The sequence below is a fragment of the Terrapene carolina genome, unplaced genomic scaffold, assembly GCF_002925995.2.
Source record: "Terrapene carolina triunguis isolate 2854851 unplaced genomic scaffold, T_m_triunguis-2.0 Scaffold17, whole genome shotgun sequence".
NCBI lineage: Eukaryota > Metazoa > Chordata > Testudines > Emydidae > Terrapene > Terrapene triunguis.
Genome location: NW_020664368.1, coordinates 4,962,884 through 4,985,245, shown reverse-complemented (window position 1 = coordinate 4,985,245; position 22,362 = coordinate 4,962,884). Strand labels below are relative to the sequence as shown.

Here is a 22,362-nt window from a genome sequence, read left to right as displayed (position 1 = left end):
CATGAAAAGGGATGGATGGATGAAAGTGGGACTATTGAATGGCTGGAAAAAGTGTGGAATAAGAGACCAGGAGCACTTTTCAAGAAACCTGCTATGCTCGTTTGGGACATGTTCAGGGCACACAAGACGGATGAGGTGAAAAATGTGGCCAAAAATATGAAAACTACTTTGGCTGTAAGATCTAGAGGCTTAACTTCAGTTCTACAACCGCTTGATGTCTGCCTGAACAAACCCTTAAAGGACAGGCTACGCAAAATGTGGTTTGAATGGATGTGCTCAGGCATGGCGAAGTTGACAAAAGGTGGGAATCTTATGAAGCCCGAAATCAATCTGGTCGCCCAGTGGATCAAGGACGCGTGGGTGCCTATTCCCTCGGAAATGGTAGAAAAATCATTTAGGAAATGCTGTATCAGCAATGCACTCGACGGGTCAGAAGATGATGCCATATTTGATGATGACACAACAGGCTGATGCTGAGAAGGAATCTGACTCTGAAGACGACACTGCCGACATCTACGATGACGATGCAGGTGCAGCTGTGACTGAAGCCGAGTTTACTGAATTGTTTGGTGAATCAGAGACTGATTCAGACTTTGAAGGATTTTAAGACTTTTTAAAGTCTCATTCTTCTAAGTTACTTGTTTTAAATATCCATTTACTGATTTTAAATGACCGAATTTTGAAGGGGAATACATATTTGTTCAGTTGTTATTATAACAACAACAGTTTTTTTGTTAGATTACATTAAAATAATTCTAGCAAAACTTTTGAGTGTTACTTGTGATGCCAGCTTTTAAAATATAGCAGGGGTCAGCAAACTTTGGCTCCAGGCCCGTCAGGGTAAGCCGCTGGCGGGTCGGGACGTTTTGTTTACTTGGAGCATCTGGAGGCACTGAGCCCCTCAGCTCGCAGTGTCTGCGGTTTGCCATTCCCAGCCAATGGGAGCTGCGGGAATGGCAAACCACGGACACTGGGAGTTCCGTGCCTGCAGATGCTCCAAGTAAACAAAACATCCCGACCCGCCAGCGGCTTACCCTGACGGGCCGGGAGCCAAAGTTTGCCAACCCCTGAAATATAGGGTCAGCTTATGAAAGGGTCATAGTTTTTGCTATTTTTACCTAACCATCTTGGGGGGTCGGCTTATAAACAAATGGGCTAATGAACGAGTATATACAGTAGTTTAAACTTTCCCCAATAGATAAATTAATACTTTTTCATTAAGATGAAATATTTTGTTTGCACTTTCTCTAACCAAGGAACAGCAATACCAATTTCCAAGCATCACAGTCCAGACACTGAGTTAGTGTGCAAGGCCTACAGACTTGAATTTTTCTATCAATGGAAAAAAAGTAGATATATTAACAGCAGTGGTTCTAAATTAGGGTAAATGAACAAACTCAGGCCTGGTCTACACTAGGAGGTTATGTCGAATTTAGCAGCGTTAAATCGAATTAATCCTGCACCCGTCCACACAACGAAGCTATTTAGTTCGACATAGAGGTCTCTTAAATTAGATTTCTGTACTCCTCCCCAACGGGGGGAGTAGCGCTAAATTTGAATTCCTTTTCCTGTCTGGCCAGTTTGAATCTCATTTCCTGTTTGGACATCGTGGCGAGTTCATCAGCACTGGCAACGATGCAGAGCTCTCCAGCAGAGGTGACCATGCAATCTCAGAATAGAAAGAGGGCCCCAGCATGGACTGATCGGGAATTCTTGGATCTGATCGCTGTGTGGGGCGATGAGTCCGTGCTTTCGGAGCTGCGATCGAAAAGACGGAACGCAAAGATCTACGAGAAGATCTCAAAAGCCATGACAGAGAGAGTATACAGCCGGGCTGCAACGCAGTGCCGTGTGAAAATCAAGGAGCTGAGACAAGGGTACCAGAAGACCAAAGAGGCAAACGGACGCTCCGGATCCCAGCCCCAGACATGCCGTTTCTACGAGGCACTGCATTCCATTCTAGGTGCGGCCGCCACCACTATCCGACCACTGACCGTGGACTCTGAGGATGGGATATTGTCGACGGCCGCTTCCTCGGAGATGTTAGCGGACGGGGAAGATGAGGAAGGAGATGAGGAGGACGAGGCAGTCGACAGCGCTTACAACGCTGATTTCCCCGACAGCCAGGATCTCTTCATCACCCTCACAGAGATCCCCTACCAACCGTCCCCAGGCGTTAACCAGGACCCAGAATCAGGAAAAGGATCAGTCGGTAAGTGTTTAAAACATGTAAACATTTATTTTGAACAGAACAGGAATATTAACAATGGGTTTTTGATGATTAGTTTGCCCTAGGCGCTCTACTTTTTAGTCCTTGCCAGTGCAGCTACTGGAAAAGAAGGTCTGTATGTCCAGGGATAGAGCTGAAATCCTCATGGGACATCTCCACGAAGCTGTCCTGGAGGTAATTGGAAAGCCTTTGCATGAGGTTCCTGGGGAGAGCGGCCTTATTGTGTCCTCCGTGGTAGGAAACTTTTCCGCGCCAGGCTATCATCAAGTACTCTGGGATCATTGCCTTGCAGAGCATGGCGGCATACGGCCCTGGTTTTTGCTGACTTTCACGCAGCATGCGGTCTTTCTCTGTCCCAGAAATCCTCAGCAGAGTGATGTCACTCATGGTGACCTGCTTAGAATTAGGGGAATGTTACTGTTGGGACTGCTTGCCTGTTCCATTACAGAACTGTAACCGGCGTTTTACAGCCACGCAGTGGAGGCAGGAGAGGGGTAGCATACAGGGATCTTTCCCGGAGACAGCCGCGAGGGGGTGGGACAGGGGCAGAGTTCATGCTTGCCGGATTGCCGGCAGCAGGAACTGGCCAATGCTAGGAGCATTGCTTTGAACGTGAAAGGAGGGCACTGCTATAATTTAACTTTTAAGCAGCCAAAAGTCTATGGCTTACCATGTCAGTCTGCTACCCGAATTCCGCTGTCCTGCCCCGCTTCTCTGATCTGCACTGCAAGACCCCAGGCACTGAATGCGAAGGCCGAAAATTCGACCTTATCCTGAGTGCGCATGTGATAGGTGCTGTGCATGGTCTTGTTCACAGAGAAAGACTATGTTCATTGTTCACAAAAAATTATCTTTGTGAGGAATTCACTCCCTTTTTCCCATCCCACAGCTGCGACTGTCTCCCGATCTACCCTGGCATCCCCCTCCCAGAGGCTGGCGCAGATTAGGCGGAGAAAGAAAAGGACACGGAATGACATGTTCTCAGAACTTATGGGCTGCTCCCGAGCCGAGGCGGCCCTGCAGACCCAGTGGAGGGAGAACATGTCGCAAATCCATCAATCACACATAGAACGGGAGGAGAGGTAGCGGCAGGAAGACCAGCAGGTGACTCAAACGCTGCTTGGACTAATGAGGGAGCAAACTGACATGCTCCGGCGCCTTGTGGATGTTCTGCAGGACCGGAGGCAGGAGGACAGAGCCCCGCTGCAGTCTCTCTCTAACCGCCCTCCCCTGCCACAAAGTCCCATCCCCCCCTCACCCAAAGTCCCAAGAAGGAGGGGCGGCAGGGGCCGTGAAAACGATCACTCCACCCCTGCAGACTGCTCAAGTACCAGAAGGCTCTCATTCCCCAAAATTTGATAAGTCCTTTCCTTCCTGCCTCACCCAAGCCCCCGGCCCAGTTTCATCCCCTAACTGTGTAGTTGCTAATAAAAAATACGTTTCTGTTAATTACTGTTTCCATCATGTTCTTTTAGAGGAGAGTGTGTTTGAAGGGGGGAAAGGGGGTTGGTAATTGGACAGGACAGTCACCTTTACCAGGGTACAGACAGGGGGGCAGGTTCAGCAGCAGGTCACACACACATTGCAGTCACTAGGCACCCTGGTCAGTCTTGGAGGTGGTTTTCATGTTCTGTGGGGGGGGGAGGCTATGTGAGTTTGTGGCGGGGGAGGGCGGTTAGAGATCTTATGCAGCGGTCCTTTCCATCACTACGCCCGCTCCCCACCACAGTCTGCATCCCAGTTTCAACACTTTACCCGTAATAAAGAAAACGGTGTTCATTAACAAAGTTCCATTTATTTTATTTTTAAACGTGTGTTGGAAGGGGGGGGACGGAGTGAACGGGGTATGTAGCTGGAGAGGATAGTCAACATAAACTGGGTAAAGAAACGGGGGCAGGTTCAGCTTCTCTTTAAACAAAGTTAATAGTCACAGGTTACCCTGCTCACTGAGGAACCTAGCTTTCAAAGCCTCCCGGATGCACATCGCGTCCCGCTGGGCTCTTCTAATCGCACGGCTGTCTGGCTGGGCGTAATCAGCAGCCAGGCTATTTGCCTCAACCTCCCACCCCATCATAAAGGTCTCCCCCTTGCTCTCACAGAGATTGTGGAGCACACAGCAAGCTGCAATAACAATGGGGATATTGGTTTCGCTGAGATCAGAGCGAGTCAGTAAGCTTCTCCATCTCCCCTTGAGACGGCCAAAAGCACACTCCACCACCATTCTGCATTTGCTCAGACGGTAGTTGAACAGTTCTTTTTCAGTGTCCAGGGCGCCTGTATAGGGCTTCATGAGCCAGGGCATTAGCGGGTAGGCTGGGTCCCCGAGGATCACTGTAGGCATCTCCACATCCCCAACAGTTATTTTGTGGTCTGGGAAGTAAATACCTTCCTGCAGCCGTCTAAACAGACCAGAGTTCCTGAAAACATGAGCGTCATGAACCTTGCCTGGCCATCCGACGTTGATGTTGGTAAAACGTCCCCTATGGTCCACCAGTGCTTGCAGCACCATTGAAAAGTAGCCCTTTAGGTTAATGTACTGGCTGGCCTGGTGGTCCGGTCCCAGAATAGGGATGTGAGTTCCATCTATAGCCCCACCACAGTTTGGGAATCCCATAGCGGCAAAGCCATCTATGATGACCTGCACGTTTCCAAGGGTCACTACCTTTGACAGCAGTAGCTTAACGATTGCGTTGGCTACTTGCATCACAGCAACCCCCACGGTAGATTTGCCCACGCCAAAGTGGTTCGCGACTGACCGGTAGCTGTCTGGCGTTGCAAGCTTCCAGAGGGCTATGGCCACTCGCTTCTGGACAGTCAGGGCTGCTCGCATCCGGGTGTCCTTGCGCTTCAGGGCAGGGGACAGTAGCTCACAAAGTTCCAGGAAAGTTCCCTTCCGCATCCGAAAGTTTCGCAGCCACTGTGATTCATCCCAGACCTGCAGCACTATGCGGTCCCACCAGTCCGTGCTTGTTTCCCGGGCCCAGAATCGCCATTCCACAGCATCAACGTGACCCATTGCCACCATGATGTTCACGGCGCGGGGTCCCGTGCTTTGTGAGAGGTCTGTGCCACTCTCAGACTTCATGTCCTCACCGCGCTGCCGTAGCCTCCTCGCCCGATTTCTCAGCATCTGCCTCTGGAAAAGGTGGATGATAAGGTGCGAGGTGTTGACAACGGCCATAACTGCAGCGATGGTCGCAGCGGGCTCCATGCTCGCAGTGCTGTGGCGTCCACGCTGTCACTCACCAGAAAAGTGCGCAAACTGATTGCCCGCCGGCGCTTTCAGGGAGGGAAGGCGGGAGTGACGGTTGGATGACAACAGTTACCCAAAACCACCCTCTACACATTTTTTTCCCCAGCAGGCACTGGGGGCTCGACCCAGAATTCCAATGGGAAGCGGGGACTGCGGGAACTGTGGGATAGCTGCCCACAGTGCACCGCTTCCAATGTCGACGCTTGCCCCGTTAGTGTGGACTCACAAAGTCGAATTACTGTCCTTAGTGTGGATACACACGTTGGACTTTAATATCGATTCCACATATTCGATTTAAGTAAAATCGAACTAGTCTCGTAGTGTAGACATACCCTCAGACACATCCTGCCCTGTGGAGTGCTAAAGATACTTCAGTACTTTAACAATACTTTTCACTTCTGAAACTTCCTTTCATCCAATGATAAATAAAGCATTCTGCAAACATTTAAAGCTGCACAGTACTGTACAGCAAATACTACTGTCTCCATTTTTACAAATGAGGAAATGGAAGGGCAGAGTTATTAAGTAACTCACTCAAGGTCACAAAGAGAACTGGAGGCAGAGCCAGGAGTATAACCTGATTCCAGGTTCCCTGTTTATTCACTAGTCCAGCAGTTCTCAAACTATAGGGCGGGCCTCAAAAGGGAGAATCGGGAATGTGACAAGGGAGGCACGAGCTGTGTGTAGAGGGGTGGTTTTTTTGTTTGTTTGTTTTTTTTTTAAGAGCTCTGACCATCATCCTCAGACATTATATAATGTCACAGTCTACATTGTTATGCATTTGATATGAATTATAGACTTATGGCTGCAACAGTAGTAAGACGTTTATCAAATTATGCCCCGATCCTCCAAAGGGATTAATGGAGGTGGACTCTTACAACTGATCAGAGAACCACTGACATTAGTGGGACATGAAGTTGCACATATAGGAACCAAGCTTTAATATACGTTTGAAATAGGTTTTTAGATATTACATCAATCAGACTACAAAGGCACATAGTTTTATGATAGATTGTTATAAAATGAGAAACAGAATGTAGATGTCAAACAAAGTGATTTGTTTTTGTTCATATTAGAGCAGGGGTTCCCAAACTTGGTTTGCAGCTTGTTCAGGGTAAGCCACTGGTGGGCCACGAGATGCTTTGTTTACCTGAGTGTCCGCAAGTCTGGCCGCTCACACCTCCCAGTGGCCGCGGTTCTCTGTTCCCGGCCAATGGGAGCTGCGGGAAGCGGTGGCCTGGCCTGCGCCACTTCCCGCAGCTCCCATTGGCCAGGAACAGCGAACCGCGGCCACTGGAAGCTGCGAGCGGCCGTACCTGCGGACGTTCAGGTAAACAAAGCATCTCGCGGCCCACCAGGGGATTACTTTGAACAAGCCGCGAACCAAGCTTGGGAACCCCTGTATTAGAAGAAACAGTCACATAACCAAAACACTATGAGCCTAATCCGAAACCCACTGAAGTTCATGAAACTTTAGCCTGGTCCTCACTACAAAGTTAGGTCAATGCAAGGCAGCTTACATCAACTTAACTGTGCATGTGTCTCACTTAAATTTGGCTCCTGCCGATGTAAGTGCCTCGCTGTGCCAACTTAATAACACCACCTCCCTGAGTGGCCTAGAGTCATGGTCGATGTAGTTAGGTCGACACCGTGAGAGTGTAGACCCTGCTTTACCGACATCGACCATTACTGGCCTCCAGAAGCTGTGCCACAATACCCTACACTGAGCTCTCTGTTCACCACTGTGAACTCTGCTTCCTGGGTCACATAGACTAGAAGCCCTCCTCCCCTTTAAAGCCCTGCAAATTTTTTAAATTGCTTTTCCTGATTGCCCAGCTTGGTGAGCACACCTAGCAGCTCTCCGGTCCATTGTTGAGTGCAACTGCTCAGCTGACCATGCCAACTACACTCTCCAGATGCACTTCTGCCTAGAGTACACAGGAGATATTGGATCTCCTGGGCCTGTGGGGAGAAGATGCTGCACAGGCTCAGCTCTGAACCAGACATAGAAACAGACATCTCTACAAGCAGATTGCTCGGGCAATGCAGGAGAAGCGCTATGACAGGGACCAGCAGCAGTGCCACATGAAAGCAAAGGAGCTGCAGCAACCACAAGAACGCCAAGGAGGCCAACAATTGATCCACAGTCACAGATCTGCCACTTTTACAAAGAACTGCATGTCAACCTCAGTGGAGACCCTATCACCACCCCCAATAGCATCAAGGATACTACCAAGGAGCTCAAGTCACAGGCCCCTGCCGTAATCAGTGAGGAGGAGTATGGGAAACAGGCAACCATGGGATCCAGCTATGCAACAAGCCAAGATCTGTTTTTTGACTCCACCTCAGTCCAGCCAGTACTGCAAGTTGAACACAAGAGAGCCCAATGCAGGGGAAGGAACCTCCAGTAAGTATGCAGTTTATTTTGAAATTACAGGGATGCCACCCCAAAGTAGCAGGATACATATGTTGATTTACTCATCTTGACTTGTGCTAGTAGAGGTAGAAGAACAGGGGTTTTCAAACTGGGGGTCGGGACCCCTCAGGGGGCTGCGAGGTTATTACATGGGGGTCGTGAGCTATCAGCCTCCAACCCAAACCCCACTTTGGCTCCAGCTTTATAATGGTGTTAAATATATAAAAAAGTGATTTTAATTTATAGGGGGGGGTCACACTCAGAGGCTTGCTATGTGAAAGGGGTCACCAGTACAAAAGGTTGAGAACCACTGTAGAACAACAACCAAGAGAGATAGAGTTGCTATCTGCTTTTTTAGTCTCCTCCAGGGTTAGACAGTGGAAGCCACGGGAATCAGTTTACGTATGTGTACCGGGATGTCCTGTGAATCCTCCATAGAGATCTCGATGAAACTTTCAAGGAGGTAGTCTGCAACCCTCTGCTGAAAGTTTCTGGGGAGGGCTGCCTTATTTCTTCTGCCACAGTAGGACACTTTCCCATGCCATTCAGGCTAGCAGCATACAGACCTGGGGCAGCATTGGGATGCCAGTACAAGTTGTGCTCTCAATGCCTCTGTTACCCTCAGGAGTGAAATATCAGCTAAAATCACCACCACCTGTAGAAAACTGTGCCGGTATTCAGTTCTGTTGCCTTCTACAACTAGAAACATGAAACCGAGCTACTTCCTCCTCATTTCCTCAACCCTGGGAGGGCTACACTCACCAGAGCTGGTGCTGTGACTGGTGCCATACTCAATCGATCCCAAGCAAAAAGAAAGAATGTAGTACTTATAACTTGTGTGGAGCAAGGGGAGTGAATTCACTCAGCATCTTAAGTTTCGATTTCTGTTGTGAATACACTGACAATGGTACCTCTGTGTGTTATATCTGCAGCTGCTGCCATTGCGGCCTATAGGGTCTCCCCCTCTACACATGTGGAATGCCTGAGCCAAATATGGAGGAGAAAGAAGAGGACTCAGGATAACATGTTCCAGGAGATTCTGCAAGCCAGTGCTGCATCACAGAATGAGCACAGGGCCTAGAGGGTCACCATTGTAGACACTGGAGAAAGACAGAGTGGAGAGGAGAAAGGTGCAGGAAAAGAAGAGGGACGTACTGTAGGAGATGTTTGCACTTCTCAGGCAGCAAATCCCTTGATGCAGACTCTGGTGGACCTGTAAATTCAACAATCCCATGCTCACCTCTCCCTAGATCCCATTGAAAACTCAGTATCAGGACCTCCCTATAGTTGCCCCCCCACCCCCAAACATTTCACCTGGCATCAGAGGTCAGTGTACTGCCCTTACCACTCCACCCCAGGGGACATTAAAGACAAACACAGCTTCACATACACTGACCTATGAAAGTCACGGTTGGTGTATGTGTAACCTGAAATGAATATGACTGTTCTTTCTCCTTCATAAGTTCTGTTCGCTTAATGTATTAAGTTTGATTAAGTTTTACATGTTTTTTATGAATTGCCTGAAATAAATAGAAATAGAAATAAAATTCTATTTTTTGGAACATAATTAATCTTTATTAGTTCACAACATATGCTGGCTGGTGCTGAGCAGTTCTGAAAGCAAACAATGCAGAGCGGTGCAGGCTCCATGCTTCTGTCAGAGATGGTGGACAGTGAGAGGGGCCACGTGGGTTTGTGGGATTTTGAAAAGAAGACATGAACATTATGGGATGCAGATGAAATTATGAGATGGAAAACACTACATTATGGGAAGTTGACCCTACGTGCCCAGTCACCCCTGTGCGACTCGCATCAGCCCCATCAGGCATTGCAAAATCTTTCCAAGAGACACTTATGGATAGTGGTGAGTTGCATGGTGGGATACTACCCACAGTGCACTGCACTCTGCATCAGTACAAGCTGATGGATGATTTAGTTGGGGATTGGTCCTGCTTTAATAATATATGGAGATATACCTATCTCATAGAGCTGGAAGGGACCTCGAAAGGTCATCGAATCCAGCCCCCTGCCTTCACTAGCAGGACCAAGTACTGATTTTTGCCCCAGATCCCTAAATGGCCCCCTTGAGGATTGAACTCACAACCCTGGGTTTAGCAGGTCAATGCTCAAACCACTGAGCTATCCCTCCCCCTTTGAGCAGATGGTTGGACTAGATGACCTCCTAAGGTCCCTTCCAACCCTGAGATTCTATGATTCTAAGCACTCCTGATGAGTATGCACACTGCCAGCACAAGGAGCCAAGTATACACACGCACAAGGAATGAATTAACTGCGGCAGTTTTATGTCAGTGTAGCTTAGGCCCACATAAGTTTGTAGTGTGGACATGGCCTGTGTGTTTATTTCAATGGTCTTTGGCCTCTTTGCTGTTATAAACATTGAGCGCTTCGTGAACTGTCAGTACTATTCATGGGGAAATGTTTCACTGTTGCTTCTTTTGCGATACTGGGTGGAAAACAGGTGGTTCCTAAAGCTCAAGGATGTATATGAATCAGTTACAACCTTAACAAAGCATGAAAATTGTATTAACACACACAGCAGTTCCCACTTTATAAGCCCAACCGCATGCAATTAGTCCCAAGAAAAGGGAGAAAAACATGATACCAATAAACTTATTTCTAACACTCAAAACTACAGGCTAACTTACCAGGGTAGCAAGTAAAAACAGAACTTTATATACAATAAACTAATGAAAAATGAATAACCACTTACTAATTCTTATCTAAAATTGAACTATACATGACTAAACACCCTCTGTCTCCCTGGAAATCCTCTTCTACTTCTTCTGCTGTGTCTCAATAACTCTGAACCTCCTTGATGAGCCTTCCAGAAGATTTGCTTAGCCAACTTGCACCCTAGAAATATATTTTCACTGGTGACCCTGTAGGAAGACCTGAGCAATCTGGGACTCCACACCTTTGCTAGAGTCCTACTAGGCCCTCCAACTTCCTCCCACATGAAATCCCACCCCCACTGACTGGCAGCATAACCTCTCTGCTTGAGGCCATTCTTATCAAAATTTGGTCAGTTCAGTAAAGCTTGTAAGAGATCCCTTCAGAACTGGCATTCCTGGTTTCTATCACTGTTGCCATTCAGTGCTCTCCCAAACAGGGCTAAAGTTCATGATTATTAACCTATCTAGCCCTTCTGGCTTTGTCATTCAAGCACTGATGCAAAACATCAACTTGCTACCATCAATAGGAAGCAGAGAGTGCATCAATGCTACACACTGCGGCAGTTATCACCCATCAAATTGAGCAAAACCAAAACTTAAGAAAATAACTACTCTTAACACTGTGCTCTGAAGCCTATTAAAAGACACCATCAGAACACCCAGGGCAAAATGTGCCAAAGGCATGGGCCATCTGCTAAGAAAGCTCTGCCACCAGTCTTGGAGCATTCAATTCCTGGGACTAACAGCAAGAGCATTCCAGTTGAAACTTGTGGCAAAATACAAGATGAGAGAGGACCTCTCTCTCAGGCTGCTGGTTCCCATCCCATGCAGGGCTTTACAGAGCATCACAAACACCAGGAAATGACCCTAGAAAAATATAGGCATCTAGGCCCAATCTAGCAAAACAATTTAAACATGTGCTTAACCTTAAAACACATAAGTAATCCCATTGATTTCAATGGGAATACTTGTGTTTAAAGTAAGCACATGCATAATTTTTCTGGTGTGGAACTGAGCTTGGGTGTTATGTGCTAAAAATGTCTCAATCCAGTTAGAACAGGGACAGCTGCATTATGTATTACCTAAAGTTTCCAAGTGGTTTTCAAAGGTAGTCTTAAGTAGAGCACATTATTTTGATCTAGCCTGGAGGTGACAAAGTTGTGGATAACTGTCAAAAGTCAATAGCCACTTGCTCAGCCTTTACCCCCTCCTTGGAGTGAGGAGGGGAAAAAGACATGATAGGGCATTGTCACCTGGGAATTTAGGAAACAAGAGGCCACAAACCATCCTGGCTGAAGTCAGGCAAACACACAGATGGTAACGACACCACTGTCCAGGCCTTGTCAATGTTTCCTTCTGCCAATAGGCATCACTTCTGTCTTACCAGGATTGAGCCAGATCTAATTCATGGCATTCAGAACTATATCTCAGTCAGAAAAAGTAGTGAGAATGTAATATCGGAGTGTGATGAAAAGGAAACACAGAGCTCAGAGACAAAGCAACCCAAAATGCCTTATGATCTCTCCAAGTGTCTTTAGGCACTGTACACATGGAGCAGGTGCTAACAAGATGGAAGACTGTAGAAACTCACATGCAAGAAGAACAAGCAATTACCCTCAGCTATTCTCAGTGTCTACCAGTGAGGAAAAGAAGAACCAACTCTGCTCACCTGCACAAGATTTCTGAGTTACTTCAGGATAAATAGTTACAATAGCAGCAGATCTGACAGCTGTAACCTGAGTGGCCTTTTCTTTGTTCGTAACTAAAGAAGCTTGAACACCACTGACATCAATATAGTATCTGTTCCACAGCCTGGTTTGAAACCAGGCTGCATTGCCAGGGACTATAGGCTCACTTTAGTGCAGAGAGAAGGACAGAAATCGGTCAGGTTATTCTGTTTTATCAAAAAAAGTAACATTTTTATTTAAAACTTGATAAAAAAATGGACCGAATCCCTTGGCATAACATTCAGCTAACAACTACATACTCTACAGGATTCCAGGCAGCATGGTCACAGGTCATAAAAAGTTCCTGTTGGCACCAGGTAATCAAACCTTCCATGAATATCTTTCCATTAATGGCAGTCTTTGTTAATCTGAATATTTAATATTAGGCAGGATTCCCTTCCGGAGTATTAACAATAAGGAATAAAACCTTGTTTATGCTATAACCTTTTTCTGACTTTAATTCCTTCACTCCCTTTTGCTGCAATCTGTTGAAAAGGCTGAGGGGTGGCGGGTAAAGGGGTTGAGGTAACCTCAAAACAACACAGAAGTGTTGATTTACAAGTTAAATGGTTATCTGACTTTGCAAAGTACTTTGATAGAGTTGTTCAGATGGCAATTATGGGCCAGATGACTTAGTCTGAAATTTGTGAGTTCGAAGTATGAAACAGAAGGGGCAAATTTTCAAAAGCACAGAAGTGACTTAGGAACATACATGCCCAAGTCACTTTTGAAAATGGGACTTGAGCTCCTAAGTCTTTCTATCCATGAAATTTGTACCACTTTAATTAAACCAATACAGTTAAAGCCGTATACACACACATAAATGTGTACACATTTATGCCAATATAAAAGTGCTTATTCCTTATGGGGCAGGGAATAAGTGATACCAGTAAAATTATTTAATTAACAACAACAACAAAAATCACACTGCTAACCAACATAATTATAATGGTACCAATTCTGTGTATCAGGCCTTAGGCACTTTTGAAAATTTACCCCACAACTATGCTGTCTCCGCTGGTTTTCCTGACCTCTCCTTACAATTCTGTTTCATTGGTCACTGACTGGTACCCTCAGTCCCTCTCAGAATATCTCTGGGTTTATCCTGGTCTCTCCTCTCATCCTCATAACCACTGAATCTTTATCATTCTTAGACTATGCTTCACAGGAGCTTGCCTCCATTTTATTATATATAACTGGTATGGAGAAGGAAAATAAGGTGCTCCTATTTACCCCTTCTTATAATACAAGAACAGACAGACATTGAATTGAATTGAAAGTCAGCAAATTTAACAGTGACAAAAAAAAAATATTAAAATTCAGCCTATAAGGCACTGGTGGAACTCATTGGCACAGACACATTAGAGACCAAGAGTTTAGGAAAGTATTAGTGACATCTACATGGGTAATTGGAGCCTAAGAATAGCCATACTGGGTCAGACCAATGGTCCATCTAGCCCAGTAACCTGTCTTCCGACAGTGGCCAATGCCAGGAAATGAACAGAACAGGGCGATCATCAAGTTATCCATCCCGTTGTCCAGTCCCAGCATCTGGCAGCCAAAGGCTTAGGGACACCCAGGGGTTATCCTTGACCAACTTAGCTAATAGCTATTGAGGGACCTATCCTCCATTAACTTATCTAATTGTTTTTTGAACCAAGTTATAGTTTTGGCCTTCACAACATCCCCTGGCAACGAGTTCCACAGGTTGACTATGCGTTATGTGAGGAAGTACTTCCTTTGTTTGTTTTAAACCTGCTGCCTATTAATTTCATTGGGTGACCCTGGTCCAAAGTTACAGTAGATATGATTTAAAAAAAGAAACAAGTTTGGAATTGACATAAACCATCATGCTTCATGGCACAAGCCAAACTCTCATAGATATGAATTTCAAACAAGCTTCTCAGACAGGCAGGATTCCCCCCCCCCCCCCCAAATAACTGCCCACTTGGGGACTCTTGCATTTTCCTCTGAAACAGTTGGTTTGCCTACTGCCAAGGCAGGACAGATGGAGTCTGATCTGGAATGGCAATTTTTCCAATTACATGGGATAAAATACCTATTGCAGTTCAGCAAGCCACAAGATTTTGTGTTCAAATCCTTCGCCTCAGTAAAAAACAGAGTAGGTAAGTCTTTAGTAATAATTATATAAAGAGAGGAAAATAGATACCACTAATTTATTCCCTCCTCTAGAATATCCAGTGTACCTTATTTTCTATATTGTAAACTTCTGAGACAGGGACTATCTTTGTGTATCGTACCATAGTGAGTAAAAAGTTGAGCATACTGTCAGCATAACATAAATAAATAAAGTACATTGCAAGAGTTCTTAATATTAAGAGTTAATTGCCTTTTTAAAATCTGGCTAAACAAAATCTAGTGACAAGGATTGATTTATTGAATGTGAGTTGTTAAAATCCCAGAACTAGTTTAAGAATTAATGTAAACCAAATGCTTTAATTTTTGGAATACAAAAGGAGTCAATACATTCTCATCTGTTTAATACAATAAAGGCACTTGCAAATAGTTTTGGTGTTTAATGGCACATGTTTTAACTAGGAAGATTAAATACTGATATGCTGTTAAGAAATCAAGCCCTCATACTGCAAGAAGCAACATGCAAGCAGATGCTTGGAGCCATGTCAAATCACACTGCCTTCAATGGGAAGGGGTATGCCAGTGGGGTTTGAAGAACTGGAGCCTGAGATAATTAACTCATTGGTAAAAAGTATCATCTGATAAATAGAGTTCAGGGGAAATCTTGTTTCCTAAAATAACAAGATACATAAAACTGTGATCCTTTCTGAATAGAGAGTTATATTTTAAACTTAAAAGGGAGTAAATCATAGATCAGAATCAGGAGCTGGGATAGGACAGTGTTAGTTATTCTGGTCAGGTAAAAAACTTCACAAGTTACTGGTAGCCAGCCTCCACCAAATTCTGGTAAAACTGCCAACTGCCCCATAAAGTTACCAGGCACACAAACTCGTAAAACAAATTTTTACCACCTGTAGGCAGCTATAGAAATCTACCTCCAGAGGTCAAATCAAAAGTTTCTCATTCAGGGCAATCTTTGCTGCTCAGGCCTAGGTAATTCTAGAACAGCCACAGCTTAACAGAAGGGGGAATATTTATTTCAAACTGGAACTAAGCCTAGGTGCCATACCTCCAAGCTCAATAATCATCCATTCTATGTATGAAGAAAGACAAGCCTGTAAAATCATCAACTTATTTGATTGAGTGTTTTGCATCTTAATGGCCTTTTCTTCCTGCTATCTCAATTTCTTTTTTCCTTTTATTGTTTTGCTGATGCATTCTAACTGATTACCAAGAGCATGCTGTTGAACAAAATAAATTATTCTTAGGAGTTTAGCATTTTATTCTGCAATGTACATTCACATTAATATTATGTATGCAGATTCACTGTAAATACAGTATCATGCATTCAAGCTTTTGTTTTCACTTACATACACCATTTAAAAAAAAATAGGTACAAACTATTCTGAGCAAAAGTTGTATAGTTTCCGCATTAATAAAACCCTGTCCTCTTGGCCAACCTCGTCCCCCACTCCCAACCATGCTATTCACATCTTGATATTTTGTAGGCCTCTGACATACTTTCATCCACCATAGAGTTCCCTAAGAGACCTCTGCAGGTCTCAGAAATGTAAATGATCTTACCTTTGCTGAGACCCTAAGGGATTGATATGACAATAGTGCAGACTCGGGAATATTCCTCTTTTTTGCCTCTCATTTGCTGTCATCTGTGAGCAATATGAATGGTCTCAACCTTACTCTGGAGCAGACTGCGATTACTCAGCTAGACCTGAAATTCCAGTTCTTTTACATTGCTATCTACTTTCCTTCATGAGTTTGCCAGTCCTACCCTGGTATCAGATTACATGGAGCCAATATTTATAGCACCTTGCAAAACAGTCAGACATATCACATACCTACATCTGCCTGTACCTGTTGCCCTCATATTTAACCCTTTTTAGCACTAAAGCAAGCTGTTTTATGCTGAAATTTGTCATTTTTAAAAAACTGGCCTCAGGTGATATTTTTTCTCTTGCCTGTCAGCTCAAAGAGTGTGCCCAAATACCTCCAAAAAGTGATATGGACAATTGTTAATATGACTTCAAATAATTTTATAATCCTGTCATTTAATCTTATGAACCTCCCCTGTAGTGCAATGCATGTCATATACAAAGATGCTGAAATGCCCATAACAGTGAATTTATTCAGACCGCAAGAAGCAACAAGGCTTATTGTACTGCAAAACAAGAATTATTTTATACAAACACCTTTACCCTGCTATTTTTAATTTTTAGCATCTCAAAAAATACCCTTTACAGAAACTTAAAATACAGCATTTGGAATTTAAGATAATCAGCTCTACAGTTTAACTATGCAACCCCCACGTCTTCCCTCTGACTCCACTGCTGCCAAGTTAGAGAAGGAGCTAGCCAAATCTTTTTAACTGGCACAGTTATTACAGATGGAATTTCGGGCCCACAACTGTTTCAAGGCTGTTTCTCTGCCTTGAACACATGGGACTGCCTTAGGCATGTCTCTTGCTTGCCCGCCTGTGATAATTCTTAACCACCTTTCCTTTCTAGAGAGGACTCCATTAATTCTGTTTCATCCAGAGTCTGTCTTACATATTTACTTCCATTAAATATGAAGTGACATGTTAAGAACAAACCAATAAATAAAAAATATAAAACCAGGTAATTTCTCACTCAGATACCATAATGTGGCCTAGGCATTATACATGCCACACATATGAAATTTCAACTCTGGGTTTTTTGGCCAAGGCAAGGGGTATTCTGTGCATTCCTATATTAGAGGTCTCATTTTATAGGTCTATGATGTGCCTCGGAAATGAAAGAATGAGAAAGATATGTTTATAATGTATAAATACATTAATTCTGATGAATCAGATCTGTACAGTGTGCTTTTAGCAGCAGTGAATGGATTAACTTCAGTGAAATGGACAATATACGATAAATAAGACCCTGCCATTTACATGTAGCTGTGTTGGTCCCAGGATATTAGATAGACAAGGCGAAGTATATCTTTTACGTCACCCACCTTGTCCCCCTGCCATTTATCATCATTCAACTGGGCCAACTCAAACAGTACAAATGAAATGCATAGGGGGAAAGTTCTATTCATTTGTTTCTTTAAGCTGAGTTCACTAATTCAACCCTTCAGACAAGAATCACAGACCAACCAAATCACTTTTCTTTTAGAAAGTATTTGCTGTTTTTGCTTTAAGAAATATCACAAGTTTAACCATGAAAAAGGACAGCTTCAACACTTATCACAGTGTCCTTATTAAGTGGCTTTGGCTCAACAGGGATTTGCTCCTGCCATGAGCTGAGCATTCTGGCCCTGATCCAGCAAAACACCTAAAATGTGTTTAATTTTAAATTAACACTATAGTTAACAATGAGACACAGCTGATTTTTTCCTTGAACATATTAACAGGGCTGTCCAGTAATTTGGTGGGAATAATACATGTTTCCTCTTCTAATCTATTACTTAGCTAAAACTCCTGTCTTTTCACAGATGTATCTGAAGCTTTATTCATTTAACCTTATTTGCTCTAACAAGTCTCACTTAAGTTTTTTCATATAGGTTGTGACTGAAGTACTCAATATTCTTCCGTGTACATTGGTCCTCTTATTTTACCACAGGAATTCAAACAGTGGAAGCTCCTCAAAATAAGCAGGAAAGGATTTGCCTTCCCTGTTTTGAAACAGATGTAGTAGGATCTCTATTTGCTGCTCTGTAAACAAGGTTCTTAACATGCTTCTGTGCCTCTATTTTGCCTACCTATTTTCAGATATCATGAGTCTCCATTGGAATTAAATATTTGGGGTCAGATTCTTTTGAAAGATTTTTGGAAGGTGACCTATGTAGATGAGTGGACTATGCTAGTTAGTATTGTGGAATCCAAATATTTTTAGGGTTTTAAAGATCCAGCACCATACCATTCCTGCTAGGGTTTTTAATGAGGGCAGGGGCAAGAGAAGAGAGATGATCAAACAACATACCATATGAAATTCACCAGGGATTATACACAAAACATTTATACTGCTTCAAAATAACAATGGGAGAAGCTCATTACCTTTCATGAGAAGAAATACTTGATCTACAAAAGCCTGTAGAAACAAGAATGAAAGGTAACATAGGGAAAGGCACACAGTACTGAACAGTACCAGCAACAATGTAGGTTGATATGAAACGTTGGTAGATAAGGGAGTGGAAGTTTTCAGAGTCTGACTTCCTGAATGCCCTCCTTTCGGGAAAATATTTAGCAATGACTTCTAAAAACATTCATTAACTTTAATTTAGTGTACAATAAAGATGTTTAACTATGCGTATTTTTAACAAAAATACATAGAACTCCTTCTTTTATTACCTAAAAGGGAAATACCTGTAATTTCAAAGAAATTAGTATTTCAGAGGACAAAGAAAACATAAAAAGAGTAGAAAAAAAGTAAAACAGAAAAGAACATACTGAATCAGTCATCTTTTTGCTCGAAGGTGGTGTCTACTGTCCGTCCGTTCCCCCTCCTCCCCATCCAGTGCTTAAAGTGGTCTGAAAAAAATGGGGTGCCTATCATAATCTGGGAGCAGCTTTGGTAAGAGTGCTTGAAGTATTCCCTTCAGCTACCCAGCTCAATTTTTTATTTTTTTGCCAGGTCTGTGATCCTTGCGACAACCTTGCCCCCCCTCTCGGTCTGCCCCCTATACACACCCTTTAATCATTGTTCCCATCCCACCTGCTTTTTTAATAAAAAGAAATTTGAGATGGCTGTGTGTTCATTTTTGTTTTTTAGGGATAATCTTGTTCCTTGTTGTCACTCAGGCCCCAAGTGCATCAAGTGCTTTCCTATTTCAGGTTGCTTTCCTGAATCAAGACCTAAATTCATAACTTGGTAAGTTTATAAATTGAGTTTTATTACTGGTTCAAAGACATGGTTATTAGACCACAAAGCTTATAATCTTTCTCGGATTAGCTATGGTTACTATATTATTTGAAAGAGTTCCACAATTATTTTTATGAAAATGATGTAGAAAGAAAGTTGGACTTGATAGGTGGCTATATCTGTACATTTCAGTTATAGTTTTGTGTAATTGTTCTGAACTTTTATGTATCGTATATACTTGTTCATAAGTCAAATATTTTTGGTAAAAAAGTGACGCATCAAAGAGCGGGGGTCGGCTTATAAACTGGTCTACACCAAAATCTGATGATTTTAAACTCTATGGAATCATTTAATTGAATATCTAATACATTGTCGTTTTGTTTACTAGGAGCGTCTGCAGGCATGGAGCCCCTCAGCTCCCTGTGGCCGCGGCTCGCCATTCCCAGCCAAAGGGGCTTTCCGCAGCTCTCATTGGCTGGGAACAGTGAACCGAACAAAATGTCCCGACCCGCCAGCAGCTTACCCTGACAGCCGGGAGCCAAAGTTTGCCAACCCCTGAAATATAGGGTCGGCTTATGAAAGGGTCATACAGTTTTTGCTATTTTTACATAACCATCTTGGGGGGGGTCGGCTTATAAACGAATGGGCTAATGAACGAGTATTAGGGTGACCAGATGTCCTGATTTTATAGGGACAGTCCCGATTTTGGGGTCTTTTTCTTATATAGGCTCCTATTATCCCCACCCCCTGTCCTGATTTTTCACATTTGCTGTCTGGTCACCCTAACGAGTATATACGGTACCTTCTGCATGGATAGCTTGTACTTGTGTTCTTCCTCATCCAGGGAGAAGGTTAGCAGTATGAAAATAGATCAGACATGCTCAGGTAGATGTGGATTAGGTTAACAATCCGTCCTTGAGTGTTGGGGAAAGAAAGCAGATTCGCTCACCAAACAGGTTTGTTCTGAATTGAGGGAATGTTTCTCAAATGTTAATTGGAACCTGAACTGGAAACTGAATTTAGAAAACAATAAAAAAAAGACAGGTGTGGCCCTGGTTAAGAAAGATAAGCACCACGCATCCAGAGAGACTTTAAATAAAGAAATGAGTCTTGCTACAACTGGCAGGTAGTACAGAGATGGTTTTCTAGCAAGACAGCCAAACTTGACCAAACTGAGGGATGGCAGAAAAAAAAGCTTTGTAGATAAGCTATCCTACTAATCCTGTCTATTTTAGGCAACTATAATGCTCCTGTCATCATAGTATCTAGGGCCAGATACAAAAGAGTCTCATTAAAATGGTCTGTAAAGAACCTTGCTCTTCATCATTCCTGTGTTTAGACACTAGGGCTGTCAATTAATCGCACGCGATTCATGCAAAGCAAATTAACTAGATTAAAAATATAGTTGTGATTAATTGCAGTTTTAATCGCACTGTTAAACAATAACAGAATACCAATTTAAATTTATTATAAATATTTTGGATGTTTTCTACATTTTCAAATATATTGATTTCAATTACAACACAGAATACAAAGTGAACAGTGCTCACTTTATATTATTTTTTATTACAAATATTTGCACTGTAAAAAAGATAAAGTAGTAGTATTTTTCAATTCACCTCATGCAAGTCCACTCAGTCCTACTTCTTGTTCAGCCAATTGCTAAGAAAAACAAGTTTGTTTACATTTACGAGTGATATTGCTGTCCGCTTCTTATTTACAATGTCACCTGAAAGTGAGAACAGGTTTTCGCATGGCACTGTTGTAACTGGCGTTGCAAGGTATTTACATGTCACATATGCTAAAAATTCATATGTCCCTTTGTGCTTCAACCTGTAGGCCTAAAGTTTTACACTGTTATGTTTTTGAGTTATGTTAAAAAAAATCTACATTTTTAAGTTGCACTTTCATGATAAAGGGATTGCACTACAGTACTTGTATGAGGTGAATTGAAAAATACTATTTCTTTATCTTTTTTACAGTGCAAATATTTGTAATAAATAATAATATAAAGTGAGCACTGTTCACTTTGTATTCTCTGTTACAGCTGAAATCAATATATTTGAAAATGTAAAAAAAATCCAAAAATATTTATAATAAATTTAAATTGGTATTTATTATTGTTTACCAGTGCGATTAAACTGTGATTAATTGCAACTTGTTTTATCTTGTGATTAACTGCGATTTAAAAAAAAAAAATATTTTGACAACCCTATCAGACACTATTTTTCCATCTTCTTCTTCCCTTTTCTTTCTTTTTTCTTTCAAATCAACCGGCTTTTTAATTAAGATGAACTGAATTTGAATTTAGGTCTTGTCTAGACTAGGATTTGGAAGTTGTTAGCTATTATTTGTTGAACCTGACCAGATTGAATACGTTAAAGGTACACTACTTTGTCTATACTGGGCTATTAATGTGTTTGCTAACCCTGTCCAAATCCTGGCCTAGACAAGATCGTAGGACACTTTAATTGGAGTAAAACATTCTCAGGCATCCCTAAGTGAAAGAGATACGTTATTGGTTAAAAGAAACCATATGCTTCTCCTTTGAATAGTCAGGTTCACTGTTCCCACTATAGGTGTTTTTCCCTCTGCTGTGCAGATTTAAACTTTAAGGAAAATTTTCAAAAGTGACTTAGGCAGCTAATGCCTGTCTTAAAAGTTATGTCGCTTTAACTATGCCAGCATAGTTAAAGAGGCAACACTCCCTAGTCTCAATACAGTTATGCAGGTATAGATTATTTCATTTTGGTGAAACAAAATAAGCTACCCGGGTATAAAGCACCTTATGTCAGTATACCTGAATCTACACTATGGCTTTAACCAGCATAGCTATGTTGATCAGGGGTGCAATCTGAAATCAACATAGTTAATTCTATTAAAACTTTTTAAGCGTAAAGCAGGCTGAAGTCAATGGGACTTAGAACTGAACTACACCTAAAAGTTAGCTCAACCTTCTACATCGCTCAGGGCTGTGAAAAATTTCATACCCTGTACAATACAGTCAGGTTGACCTCACTGTAGATGCAGCTAAGTCAACGATCTATTTACCCAGTTCAAGCCAACCAGTTTAGCACATGCTTAACATGCCTTAACTACAGT

At 42.9% G+C, this 22,362-nt stretch overlaps 1 protein-coding gene across 1 annotated transcript in view; it reads left to right on the top strand.

Annotated features, from left to right (window-relative positions):
• The first annotated feature begins 454 nt into the window (after positions 1–454).
• Positions 455–22,362, top strand: part of LOC113406059 (WW domain-binding protein 4-like) — a 126,404-nt gene continuing 104,496 nt past the window's right edge. Inside the window, exon 1 of the mRNA XM_026648305.2 lies at positions 455–569. Coding sequence (XP_026504090.2) covers positions 455–569 — 115 coding nt within the window. The remainder of the gene's footprint in view (positions 570–22,362) is intronic.